The sequence below is a fragment of the Choloepus didactylus genome, chromosome 11 (genome assembly GCF_015220235.1).
Source record: "Choloepus didactylus isolate mChoDid1 chromosome 11, mChoDid1.pri, whole genome shotgun sequence".
Taxonomy (NCBI): domain Eukaryota; kingdom Metazoa; phylum Chordata; class Mammalia; order Pilosa; family Megalonychidae; genus Choloepus; species Choloepus didactylus.
In genome coordinates this window covers 16,134,753-16,147,840 of record NC_051317.1, presented here as the reverse complement: position 1 = coordinate 16,147,840, position 13,088 = coordinate 16,134,753, and the positions used below count along the sequence as shown (strand labels likewise).

The 13,088-nt window shown below is 44.1% G+C and overlaps 2 protein-coding genes across 3 annotated transcripts in view; one reads left to right on the top strand and one right to left on the bottom strand.

The window, feature by feature from the left end:
* The window catches only part of CYFIP2 (cytoplasmic FMR1 interacting protein 2), a 123,053-nt gene that overhangs the window by 67,160 nt on the left and 42,805 nt on the right, over nt 1-13,088 (top strand). For both annotated transcript variants that reach the window (XM_037799507.1, XM_037799506.1), the window contains exons 22-23: nt 453-652; nt 2,283-2,370. In XM_037799507.1, coding sequence (XP_037655435.1) covers nt 453-652; nt 2,283-2,370 — 288 coding nt within the window. The remainder of the gene's footprint in view (nt 1-452; nt 653-2,282; nt 2,371-13,088) is intronic.
* Nucleotides 2,509-7,305, bottom strand: FNDC9 (fibronectin type III domain containing 9). The gene is made up of 2 exons (XM_037799517.1): nt 7,102-7,305; nt 2,509-5,110 (listed from the first exon to the last, which is right to left on the bottom strand). The coding sequence occupies exon 2, from the start codon at nt 5,101-5,103 to the stop codon at nt 4,429-4,431; it is 675 nt and encodes a 224-aa protein (XP_037655445.1). The 5' UTR covers nt 5,104-5,110; nt 7,102-7,305; the 3' UTR covers nt 2,509-4,428.

The following is a 13,088-nucleotide window of genomic DNA, read 5'->3' as shown; positions in this document are numbered from 1 at the left end:
TCAACACTGTTTGACCTGAAAAAGCAGCAATTTTGTTAATAGCAAGTACTTAATAAGTGGTAGCTCTTATTATTGCTTTCTGCAGGGCAGAGATATCCACTGGCGATATTCAATCACAGCTTTCTTTTACTTTACTTGCAACACTGAGGGACATGCTTTTTCCTCAGTAATGTAGAAACTGGAAAGCAAGCAAGCATGCTTTCTACCTAGAAGGGTTTAACAAGGGATTTGTACAGACGTACAGCCTTACCACTCTCACCCCAAGCACCGTCTGGCAATTCCTTCTGCTTCTCAGAAGAAGAGAAATTTGTTCACGCCACTTCGGGGACCCATGTGGGCAGTTTGGCGATTGTCTGAGAGTCTCCATACCAGCATGAAAGGTATCTGTCAGATGAAGTGCATGTAGGGTTTACATGTAAGTCCTCAGCAGCTGTGATTCCCTCTCTGGACAGGAGCTGGAGTGGCTGCTGGAGATCAACCGGCTCACACACCGGCTGCTCTGCAAGCACATGACTCTGGACAGCTTTGACGCCATGTTCCGGGAGGCCAACCATAACGTGTCCGCCCCCTACGGCCGCATCACCTTGCATGTCTTCTGGGAGCTGAACTTCGACTTCCTCCCCAACTACTGCTATAATGGATCCACAAACCGGTAAGGGAGTCGCTGGGAGGAAAGGGAGCTGGGGCTGGGAACTGGGGAGTGGCCAGCTGCCTCTTCCAAACTGGGCCTGGCACATGTGTTGGTTCATTTCTGCGGCAGGTATTTTCCTAGCGCCTACTGAGTGCTGGCTCCGTTCTGGAGGCTGGGGGTGCCATGGCAAGCAAGCAGACACCTGCCTCCCTCTGAGAGCCTTCAGACTAGAAGCAGATGCAGATGACCAATCAATTGCATGAGAGATGTACTATGACAAACAGTGAACAAGGAGATGAAGGAAAGCACAACAAAGCCATGAGGGGGATAATGGGGCCACCTGATCTAACCCAGGAAGGAGGTACGAGCCTTAAGTAAGGCCTCTCTGGTAAAGTCAAGCATGAGTTGAGATGGAAAAAAGGAACAGGAATAAATAAGGTAGGAAGACAGAAGAAGAGTTTTCCAGACAAGGAAGAGGCTGAGGAGGGTAGAGTGGGTGGGATGGCAAAAGGTGCCATGATCAGGAAGGCAAGAAGCAGAGGAAGGAGGAATCTGACTGTGCACCACTCTGTAAGCCACATTAGGATGGGGCATTTATGAGCCTTGGGAGAGTTTGAGGCAGGGGAGTGATGTGATCAGATTGTACTCTTATAAGGGCATCCACATATCTGAATGCATGTGTGCACCAAATAGGTATACGTTTGCACAGCACACACATGCATAACAGAGTAGAACATGTCGCCTGCAAAGTGCACAGCCCTGGGCCAACACCAGGGTAGAGATAAGACCTGATCCCTTCTGTCCCTATAGAGGTGTACAACCTGGTTGAAGAGGTGAGACATACACACAAACAAACCAAGTACATAAGGATGTGCAAACATGTATGCACTTGCAGGTTTTCCCAGTATCCCTGGGGTTGGTATTAAATAAATGGATGGAAAGGTATGGAAGGAATCACAGATGCACCCGAAAAAGACAGACTTACAGTTCTCTAAAGATCTGGGACGTTTAACCCTCTCGTACAGAGGTCCACAGACTACGTATGGCCTGTGGGCCGTGTCCATCCCTCCACCTCTTTTTGCACAGCCTATGAGTCGAGAATGGTTTTGACATTTTTAAATGGTTGAAGAAAATTTCAAAGAAGAATATATTTAGTGACAAGTGAAAAATATTTGCAATTCATAAAGTTTTATTGTCACATGGCCACACCCACTCACCCACGGCTACTTTTACGCTACAGTGGCAGAGTTGAGTAGTGGTGGCAGACCATCTGTCCTGCAAAGCCTAACATATTTGCTGTCTGCACTTTCACAGAAAAAATTTGCCAACTCCGGCTCTCAAGAAACCAAATTGGGGGTGGAGGAATGGAGTCCCAGACAAGGGCTATTTTCATGCCCAGCCCACTCTCACTTTCTTGCCCACTGCCCTTCTGAGCAGCCATAAGTCCCAAGCTAGTGAATCTGGACTGCAGTTACCCCATCTCTGGAAAGCAGACAGTAGTTGAATAAGGGGATATCATTCCACGTAAGAAACGATAATGTTGCCCCAGTGTGAACATTCCCCTGGTCAGAAAGGGCTCCCGCTCTGTCATGTCGCATGAAGAATTATGAGGGCCCAGTTAACTCCTGCCCCATCTCTTCTCTTCTACCAGTTTTGTCCGAACTGCTATTCCTTTCACCCAAGAACCACAAAGAGATAAACCCGCCAATGTCCAGCCTTATTACCTCTATGGATCCAAGGTGAGTGGTCCCACTCATGCTTTACTATGAGAGGATTAGTGCAAAAAAAAAAAAAAAAAAAATGTAGAAAAGCATTCCCTGATTGATTGAGAAAGCAAAAAGCTATGGAGCCAAAGAGGAGCAGTGAGACGGGCAGAAACAACTGCGAGTATATTCATCTTTATTTGTTCACTACTAACAGGGATGGGGACAAACACAGACCTAGCATAGCAGGGCTGGAAACAGGGCAGGGGCTGTTAGGACTTCACTGGGGAGAAAAAGGAAATAGGTCTGTGGGGCTTCTCATCATAGCTTACCATCTCTTCCTGCTGAGTTGATCCATTGCAGATCATCCTGTGATTCAGGGATTTTTGCTCCATACAGAGAAGAGATTTAAAGATTGGGAAGGTGGAGCTTGGAAGAGAATCCCAGATAGCAGGAGCTAGGGCTGAGAAGCAGGTCTTCTCCTGCTGCTTTGCTGCCCATGCTTATACATACACGACCAGGCTCTAAGTAAACCCTCTCAGATAGTGTCCCTTTTCTAAGCCAGTCTGTTGTCTTGTGCAGTTCATTAAACAGACATTTTTTTTTAAAGCACCCACTGTATGCTAGAACCTGGGCTAGATTCTACATGGTGGAAATAAATCAGGGATCAAAACAGATGTAATCTCTGCTCTCCTTGAGTTCCATTTCCACATCCATGGTGGGGGCAGAGGAAAAGTGTTCACAAATTCTCACCAACACCACTACATACATAGAAGATTAATTTCTTACCATATGGGAGGAATAAAGAATGACCCAGAAAGCAAAATATGTCAACAACAACAAAAATGCTAACACTTTTCTTTGCAGTGGAATAAAAACAGCCACCTTTGACCACATTCTCAAAAAGTAAACACAAATGAAGTTAGAGAAGCACTAACAGTATAAATAGAAGTGTTAGCAAAGGTACTCCCCTTAGGTCAGGAGCCCTTGCTTTGGAAGTGTGATTAACCAAGATGAATTCCCACCAGTTGGGCCTAAAGCTGGGGTCTTGAAGGTCTGAGGGTGATCCTGGGAGGGTGCACATGTCCTCTCCAACACAGCTAATCTGGCCAAGGCAATTTTCTCAAATCCAGGGAAACTTACAGGCAGTAATTTAGGTGGATCACAGACATGGCATTAAATAACACTATCTCACAAAGAAAAAATAAGCCTCCCTCCTCAATACTTTTTCAAACCTTATGATGATATCAAGGAGATAGTCTTACTTTGGAGCTAATATGTCTTTGATACCCTCTCTAACACTTGCTAATCTCCCTTCTTATCAAAGGTAAGAAAGTAACCCTAAAGAAGCTTAAAGCCTTTGGCAGGCAATAGAATCTAAGTCAAATTTAATATGATTTTATTTTCATTATATTTATTTTTATAGTGTTTCCCTTCTGTTTACAGCAGGAGGGTACTAGTTTTTCATTTATGGAATAATATAAGGCTATATTTTAAAATAAGTTTGTTTCAAACATAAGCTAATTTAAAGAGAAATACTGTTAATAATAATAAAGGTAGTCCATGGTTTAAAAAAAAAAAAAAATGTGAAGATGGGGTAAGAGGTGCTCTGTGATTGCCTGAAATTTGGAAAACGCTCGAGAGCAACACTTCTCATACCTGTCTAACATAATCTCCATAGCGGCAGAGGAGATTCACATCTACCCCAGCCACTGAAGACAAAGCTCAAAGAGCCCATCTCCAACTGAAAAACTTCCTTGAAGTATTGTGTTTTATTTAAGTCATGCCCATTTCATTTTCTACTCCATACTATATCCATGTTTGCTTTAATATTAAAATAATGCTTTTAACGTTTAACTGGGTCCCCAAATGGACACTCCTGAAGAGATGTCACGTTTCTCCCCTGGCACACTCCTGGTGTATATGCTTTCCGGGTTGAGAAGCTTTCTCATAAGGCATTCATCCAACCTAGTTCACCTCCACTAACACTATCATTTGAGGCAGAGAAATGGGTGGCCTATAGGCAATTTTTACAAAAGATCTACAGTGACAGGACTTTAGACTACATGATACGGACTCTCCCCGCCGCACCGCTCATTCACCGCAGCGAGGCAGGACGGCGGGTGGATCACCTCGCTCCCCATGAACGGCATCCGCGTCGGGGGCGTCCATGGCTGCTTCCGCTTCCGGTTCAGCTCCTGCGGCGGAGTTCTTGCGTGGCAGTTCCACCAGGGGGAGCCCCTGCAGGTCTTCCTCCCTCTGACCAAGAGCCGGGGCCTCCTCTGGCCATCTCACCAGCCCATTGGCTTCCTCCATGTGGCCAGCTCGGTAAGACCATCGAGGCTCATGGCAGCGGATGCACCAGAACTGGAGGCAGATGAAGGCTAAGACAGCAGTGAAGCAGGCCAGCAGAATGGCCATCAGCACCCACAGGGAGATTTGTGGGTCCACTAGGGAGCTTCCAGCAGCCAGCGGGCTCTTATCCAGGGTGTGGAACATGGTGCAGTAGTGCCTGTAGGGGAAGGCGGCCTTCTTGCAGCTGATGCACAGGAAATAAAGAGTGGAAGGAGCAAGATGTTCAAGCACCACGGAGCTGATTGTTCGAGGCACCTTCTCCTCGTGGTGGAAGCTGTAGCGAAGATAGCTAGAGAAGATGCTGTTCCAGTTGGGCCTATACATAATATGGTAATAGTCCTCCAGGCAGGGCTCCGAGGACGACCAGGAGATGATGGCTCCCGTGTAAGAAACGTTCCCAACCTCGATGTTCATCCCGATTCTGGAATCAGAATCAAAGTGAAGTGACATCCCCCTGTTTATTGACTTGTAATTGTCATAGCCACCACATACTGAGCATTTGAGATAGGGACTAATATCACCCCCATGTTACAGACAAAGGAATGGAGGCTGCCAGGTTCCATTACTTAGCTAGGCATAGCTGAGAACTGGCCAAACAAGAGTTTAAATTGGGTCTCTCCACGCCAAAGTGGCCTTCAGAGCTAAAGAAAATGTGCCACATCCACCAGCCTTATCCCGCCCTGACTCAGATCCCTAGATGTAGGTTAGTTCCCAACCCTTAAAAAGGAAGAAAAAGAAAGGCAATAAAAGGAGAACTCATGAGAACCACAGTCTCCACCTTAGTCACTGCAGGTCTGTGACATCCACTCAGGTGACTGTTTCACCTAAAATATCCCCTCTTGTCCAGATACTGTGAGCGCAGTTATCCAGAACATTCTGCACACTGCTTTTTTGACCTCCCAGTTCTGTTGCCCATGTTGAGAAGAAACCTGCTTCGTCATTCATTGACAGCTGATTTCTCCCCAAAGCCTCTGCTCATGTTTTGTTTGTTTGTTTCTTCCTTTAAAGCCAAGGATAAGCGGGAACTCTGTTTCCTAGGTCGAGACAATCAGCTCCTAATACCAGCATAACTACTACTATTATACTGATGCTCTGAATAGCAATCATGATAATAACCACCAACAGTGCATGAGTGGTTGCTAGGTCACAGACTGTGCGAGATGTTTGACGTACAATAATAGATCTCCTCTGAGGTGGCTCCCCATTTGACTGATGAGCAATCTGAGATCACTCAGCTCATAAAAGAACTAGGGCTCAAAGCCACTTAACCACTGGAGCAAGGCTGTTGGGTCTAGTAACAGAATGTTTTTGGAAAATGAGGTGTTGGGGCTGAGACCCCATTGCTGTTTTTCCAGGCAAATCAAATGAGCCCTGTACTGGTTGCCTGTACCCTTACTGCTTTGGTAAGAGACAGCCACTTTCAGGCTTTTAGTTGCTCTTTAGTTCTATCTACGTGAGAGAGATGGTTCCCTTCCATTGAATCCCGTGATCAAAAATTTGGGACAGTCATATTGATCTATGAAAGTTCACATAAATCTCACCCTGTTCTGTTCTCTGCCCCTCCTCTCTAACTGCATATACAGACGATTTTGTTTTAGATTACCGTGACATAGTAAAAGGCAGTTGAAAGGATTTTAACCTGAATTGGATCTTAAGCCAAACTGACTTCTCTTATGAGCTGCTTTTTTCTTTCCCCTGTCCCCTCCCACCTCCTATTTTTACGCCTGTATTCATACGAGAGTTGAGCTGCAGAAAGATGCACAACGTAGAGCACTCTTTCAGTCCTTGTTTTTCTTCTGTAAAGACGACAGTGAACTAAAATGCTCAGGAAGGGAAATAGTTCCTTTCCATTTGGCTGGAGATTTCTTCTCAGAAAAAATGGGCAATGGAGGGAATAGACACGAGGTATACTTAGATCCTTCCAGGGAAGGTCATTGCAAAGGAGACTGAAAATTTTTGCTGCCTCTTTTGGTCTCCTTCCTTTACAGACCTTTCCACCCCACCCCAATACCCACACATCCCCACAAATAGGCTTCCAGCCACAGTGAAAAAGGCTTAATTCATTACCTCAGATACTTAGGAAAATGACTTTGTAAAAACCCCTCCATCAGGAGTAATCAAGAATCACGTTTCTCGTCACGAATCTTTTCTCCTGTTTGCCTCACATCTGACGCTGGCTGGCTTCACGGACTGAGTTCCCCACAGCAGACATTTTTAAGAGCTTTCTGTCAAGGTGCTGAGTCCTCAGCTTTTAGGACTAAAATAGTCTTCCTTGTTTATTTTTCTTCCTCTACTTCCTAAACCCCCCTCCCTATTTTTAACTATTTGTGTTGCCAGGCCTGGCGTTTCTTCAACCCAGTGAGAAAGGAAAATCTATTTACATTTCCAAGAAGAGCCATTTACATCTCTTACCTGATGCTCACAGTGTATCTGGTTAGAGCTCAGCCCTCAGAGGCAGAGTGGACCAAAGCTGAAGGAACGGTGTCTTCTCCCCTCTTCCGCTACGGGCTCTCCTTGATATCTCTCTCGCCACTGTCTGAGTAATCCCACTGTCGCCCCCAGCGCTCACATTATTCATTTCTTCAGATCAGCATCATTCACCATGGCAACCAACAGGCATCTATACGCACGATGCTTTCAGGGACCAGGCTGGAAAAGCTTTTTCCCAGTGGGAGCAGCTCTCATCTGGCCAAAAAAAAAAGGCAAACAATCCCCTGCAAATTAATCCTGAGGATGGTATAAAGTCTTCCATGGCTCCTAAACCTCCTCTCTAATTGGCTAGTTATCATTTCCCCCTGTTTTCCTGCCCTACGTAGCTCCTCTTAGGACCATGGTTTCAAACATGTAGATGTCCTTCTCAATTATCCCACAACTAAAAAAGTAGCATTCATGTGCATCCTCTCCTACCCCCTACCTCCTACTCCACCTCTGTATCCCTTTGCTTCTTTATTCTTGTCTCTTGTGGCATTGCCTAGTTATAGGACCCTGGTCAAGACTCTCTTATTCCCTGGGCCTCAGTTCCATCACCTGTAAAGGTAGGGACTGAGACTATACGTGGATGGCACAGAGATGGCGTGATAACTGCCCCTGCCCAGTCTTCAGTCACGTCAAGCTTGCTAAACCTTCAAGGCACTTCTGGTGGGCTGAATAGTGTCCCGCAAAATTCGTATCCACCCAGAACATCAAAATGGGATCTTGTTTGGAAATAGGTTTGCAGATGTAATTAGTTAAGATCCACAAGATGGAATCATCCTGGATTTAGAGCAGGCTGTCAATCCAATGACAGTGTCTTTATTTAAAAAAAAAAGGAGAGGGAAACAGAGACACAGAGGGAAGGCCATGTGAAGACAGAAGTAGAGATTGTAGCTATAGTGCCACTAGCTAAGAAGCTACCAAAAACTCAGAGAGGGAAGGATCCTCCCCTAGAGTCTTTGGAAGGTGCAAGGCCCTGACAGCACCTCGGTTTTGGACTTCTGTCATCTAGAGCTGTGAGCAAATAAATTTTTGTCATTTTAAGCCACCAAGTGTATACTAATTTGTTACAGCAATCACAGGAAACTAATACTGCACTCTTTCCAACTGAGCTCGAAAACAGCCTCAGAGTCCTTCTCAACACAAGCATCCCAAGAAACTGCTTATTAATCAATTGGAGTTGACCCCAGAAATGGAAACTGTTTACTCTTCCTGGATTGGATGATCCCCAAAGTTCCTTCCCATTCAAAACTCCTGACTTTGCTTCCTGGCCCTTTTCCTACTTCCCACAGTGGTATAATCGCCTCTGAGATTCCATTCCCTTCCTGTTCCCCAAACCTTATAGGAATATAGTGCCATAATTCTATTGAGATGATCCAGAGCTTGTCTGAAAAAGAGGATGAAAAAATAACTCAGATTTAGACCTAAATTATTTTACAAAAATCTTGTGTTTAAAAAAGCTGGCTATTTTCTTCTAGACTCTTGGCCAAAGTATCCCAGTGAACCCATGAAGGTCTTCTTGTGATTCATGTAAAAAATAATGAAAAAGTTCTGAAAAGTTATGACCTAGTGAGTCACAGAACCTTCCCCTGGCCCAGGGGCTCCATGGGGCATCAGTGATCAGAGGCTTACTGCATGGCTTTCCCATGGCATTTAGTCTTCCCAGGGGCCACTCTTAAATCTGCTGTAATAGTTGTAATATGTGCACCATGGCATTTCCCAAATGCTAATAGTGGCTCCCTGCAGAGCATAAAAGCGTCCTTTCCACAGAAAGGACAATACGTGTGGTTTGCAGGTGCCTTTTGAAAAGGTTATTTTGAGTTGAATGAAAATACCAGAGTTTGGGGGCCTAAAGAGTTGCCAGGTGGAACTTCAGTCAACCCTTTTTTCACAGAAAGTAAGAATTTATTTTTAATGCAGCTGGATGAATTTTTAACCTTGAGCTTTTGTGTTTGAGAAAGTAAGATGCTAAGAGAATATGAGGCCTGGAAGTCCTCTTGTTTCACAGATCCAGAGAGAAAAATGGCATTCCTTGGGCCACATAGCTGACTAGTCAGGGTCCCTGACTCTGAGTCCAGGACTCAGCCTCTCCCCTGGGTAGTCACTTTTGGTCAGCAGGACCCAGAGGAGCCAGCGGAGCCCTCAGTGAATGTGATCCTTGAACATCTCAGGAGACAGCGCCCCATGCAAGCTCACTTTCTCCGCCATCAAGGAGGACCCTCCTGTGGTATATCCAAGTTTTAGCCTCTTTAGCTGTCAAGCTTGGCAGTTCCTGATTGGTTTACACCACTGGTAAATTACTGTCAGAGGCAATCAGCTGAGAGCAGGGTTCTGATTCACCCTCCCTGAAGGTGGCAGTGAAGGAATGATGTGATCCCAAACCTGGACTGGCAAATAGGAGAAGGTAGTGGTTCACAGGGCAGGGTCTGGAGTCCCCAGGCTGAGGGTTCAAATCCTGGCTGTGTGGCCTTGGACAAATTTCCTCACCATTCAGTGCCTCGGTTTACTCAACTGAAAAATGGAACTATCAGTGATACCTGCCTTATAATGTTGTTATAGCAGTTAGATGTCTGTAAAGTGCTAGGCTTGGCAGTTAGAAGCTGCTAGTATTTAAAAGAAAAATTCAGTGGGTCAGAGCCATTTCCTAAGGCTCCTCTGAGGCTAGAATGGGCAAGACAGGTTTGCTGTCTGCATTGACCTTCCTTGCCTTTCTTTTTTCCTTAAGACAGCTTTGTTTTTGCTTTCCTTTTTTACTTTTTTTTTTTTTAACCTACATGCTCATTGTACAGAATTTAAAGATTGTAGAAAAGTGCAAAGAAGACAGTAAGATCCTTATTTCTCAGAGATTCTCACCTGGAATATATTGACACATTTTGCATGTGTTTTCTCGTTTCACACACACAATAACTCATTGAGGTAGAGCTTCCTACCCTATTTTACCAAGGAAGCAACTGAAGCTTAGAGAGGTTAATTAATTTGACCATTAACACAAAGCTAGGGAATTACAGAGCAATGATTTAAGCCAAGTCTGCTGGTCTCTAGAGCCTGAGCTCCGAGCAGCCTCTTTTTATTTTTTATTTTTTTTGAAATAATTTCAAAGTTATAGGACACTTGCAAAAATAATGCAAAACACATAAAGAGAATGGCAACATACCCCCCACCTAGATTCCCAGATTCACCAACTTTAACATTTTGCCACATTTGCCATTTTATTCTATTTATTCTATCTATCTGTCTATCTTCTAAACATTTGGACTTGGGTATAGGTTGTATAAACTATGCTCTTTGAACACTTAATACTGCCATGTAAAGTTCCTTAGAACAATGATATTCACTTATGCAACCAACTTAAGGACAGTTATCAAGCTTAAGCATTTAACATGGATATAAAGCTTAAAGTCTATATTCCAATATTTTCATAGGTCCTCATAATGTCCTTTTGGGCCTTTTCTCCTCCATTATTAATTACAGTCTAGGACCATGGATTGCATTTAATTGTGTGTGTCTGTCTCATTTAATTGTGGAAATATACATCCAACATATACTTCCCCAACTCAGCCCTCCCAAGCCTGTGGTTTAGTGGGGTAAGCACATTCACCATGAGGCCTCACTGATGTACTGCTGTTCTCTTGTGCCGATCTGTAACCTGTGAACCTTAAGTCAACAACAGCTCTTTGCCATGTGATTAGCTTCTCTTGAGAAACAGAGACAGAGCTTCACAGTGCTGTAGACTCCAGAATGATGGTAACAGGTTGGGAACAAAAAGACATTGTGGAGAATATCCAACCACCTAAATGTAGCTGACAGAGGCAGAGAAATACGATCAGCAAATGTTTCCTCTTCTGAATGTCCCCTGCTCTAGAGTCAGAAGACTGGAGTCCCAAGGACCACTTCCTAAGAGCTGTGTCATTTAGGGGTGCTGTTAAATGGGAAAAATGTTTAGCAACCAGTCCAATAATTAAAATTGACATGTTCCTCAAAATTTAAAGATATGTTCTCTAAATAAAGTAAATCATAAAACTGCCTTCGAAGTGATATAGGTTGTGGCACAAATCATTCATTAACATATTCCAATAATTTCCCGGTAATTTTTTGGCCTTTAGAGATTATTGATGTGATCTTTTGTTTGACATGGTTGTCACTAACTTAAGATGCCCACCTGAGCCATGATTTGACCTCAGGGAAACTCACCACATTCTTGCAATTTGTCCATTAAACTGATAGTCCTTAGGACCCAGGACCCGCTGCTTGGCTCGGTACATCTCCACTGGGCACGTACCTGGAAACCAGCACTTCCCACTTGGCTTGGACCAGGGGAGTCTGTATCTGGGCCCCCAAATGTTTCCCTGCTGCTGCCGCCACCACCACCCTCATGTCTGTGGGGTACTACTCCTGACTCTGCAACATCATTTACCTATTGGTCCAGAATAATTTTGTTATTCTAACAACTAACACATATGACAGAATATCATCTTGTATTTTCTCCTTGGGCAGGTCATTTCACTTTACTTGAGCTTCAGATTCCTCCTCTGCTAAATGGAGATAATTGCACCTGCCTTACCTGCTATGGTAGACTGATAATGACCCCCAAAGATATCAGGTCATAATCCCTTGAACCTACTTGGATTAAGTTAAGCATCTTGAGATGGGGAAATTCTCCTGGCTTATCTGGGTGGGACCTGAATGCCATCAGAAGGGTCGTTCTAATGGAGAGGCAGAGGAAGATGTGAAAACAAAGCAGAGAGAGATCTAAAGGTGCTGGCCTTGAAGACTGGAAGGATGTGTCCACAAGCCAAACGATGCCTGTTGGCACCGTAAACTGGAAAAGGCAAGGAACAGATTCTCCCCTAGAGCCTCTAGACGATGCACAGCCCCGCCAGCACCTTGGTGCTGGCCCAGAGATACTGCTTTCAGACTTCTAGCCTCCAGACTGTGAAAGAATACATTTCTATTGTTTTAAGTCACTAAGTTTACGGTCATTTGTTGCAGCAGCCAAAGGAAACTAATACACTTGGGCAGTTACAAAGGAATTAATATGTGGAAACATTCATAAACAGAAAAGCATTTATACACGTGTGTTGTCATCATTTGGGTACATGTTATAAAGGAAGGTGTGCCACTGGTTTCCTCCAAAAATTTTAGCATCTGTAAGTATTATAGGGCTGATATTATAGTATTATAGTATGATATTATAGTATTATAGGGTTTAGCATCTGTAAGTATTATAGGGTTGTCTCAGAACAGGGAGGCTTGAATCTCATTCTCCCTCTGCCTTCCCCAAAGCAAGAAAGGAAGGAGCTTCATTTCTTAAGGTCCCTACAGCAACTTCTTGGATCTTTCAACCTCTGTGCTGAGAAGGCCATGAAGGAACTCGGAACTAGATGGTGGAGACCCAGCTTTACAATTCACCAAACATCAAGAAGGGGCAGGTGCATCAGCAGTTTTCCCAAGCACTAGCAATGGATTTGAACCTGTAACTCCAGATTTATCAGTCTTTTTTAACCATCTTACCTTGTGAGCTTTCCCTACAAAGACAGTGTTGCTCTTCTAGCTACATAACCCTAGTCTTCATTAGCCGCAGTGAATTTAGAGCGTTGAACTGCAGCTCTCTGACCTAAATTAGAGAGTTGTGTTTGTGTTCATGGGCTGTTGGTATCAAAATTGCTCAACCTTGAGAAATTGTAACTAAAACAGAAAATTAGAGACTGTTTTAATTCCTCTTGAGAAAATAGCAATTGTGATCCCAGAAAGCAGAGCTGCAAATTGCTTGCAAATTCAGTTTGCAAAATAAATAGGCCTCTTTGTTCTGAGTGGCTGGCTGTGTTTACCATCCGGTGGGAGATAGAGACCTACTGATTATAAGTTCATATGCAGGCACTGCTACAGTATCTAGGATCTGCCATATCAAACTCACCATATTTTTTCCT

Excerpts from the sequence above, each read along its gene's own strand:
- FNDC9 (XM_037799517.1), bottom strand. The coding sequence starts at position 5,103 with ATGAACATCGAGGTTGGGAACGTTTCTTACACGGGAGCCATCATCTCC.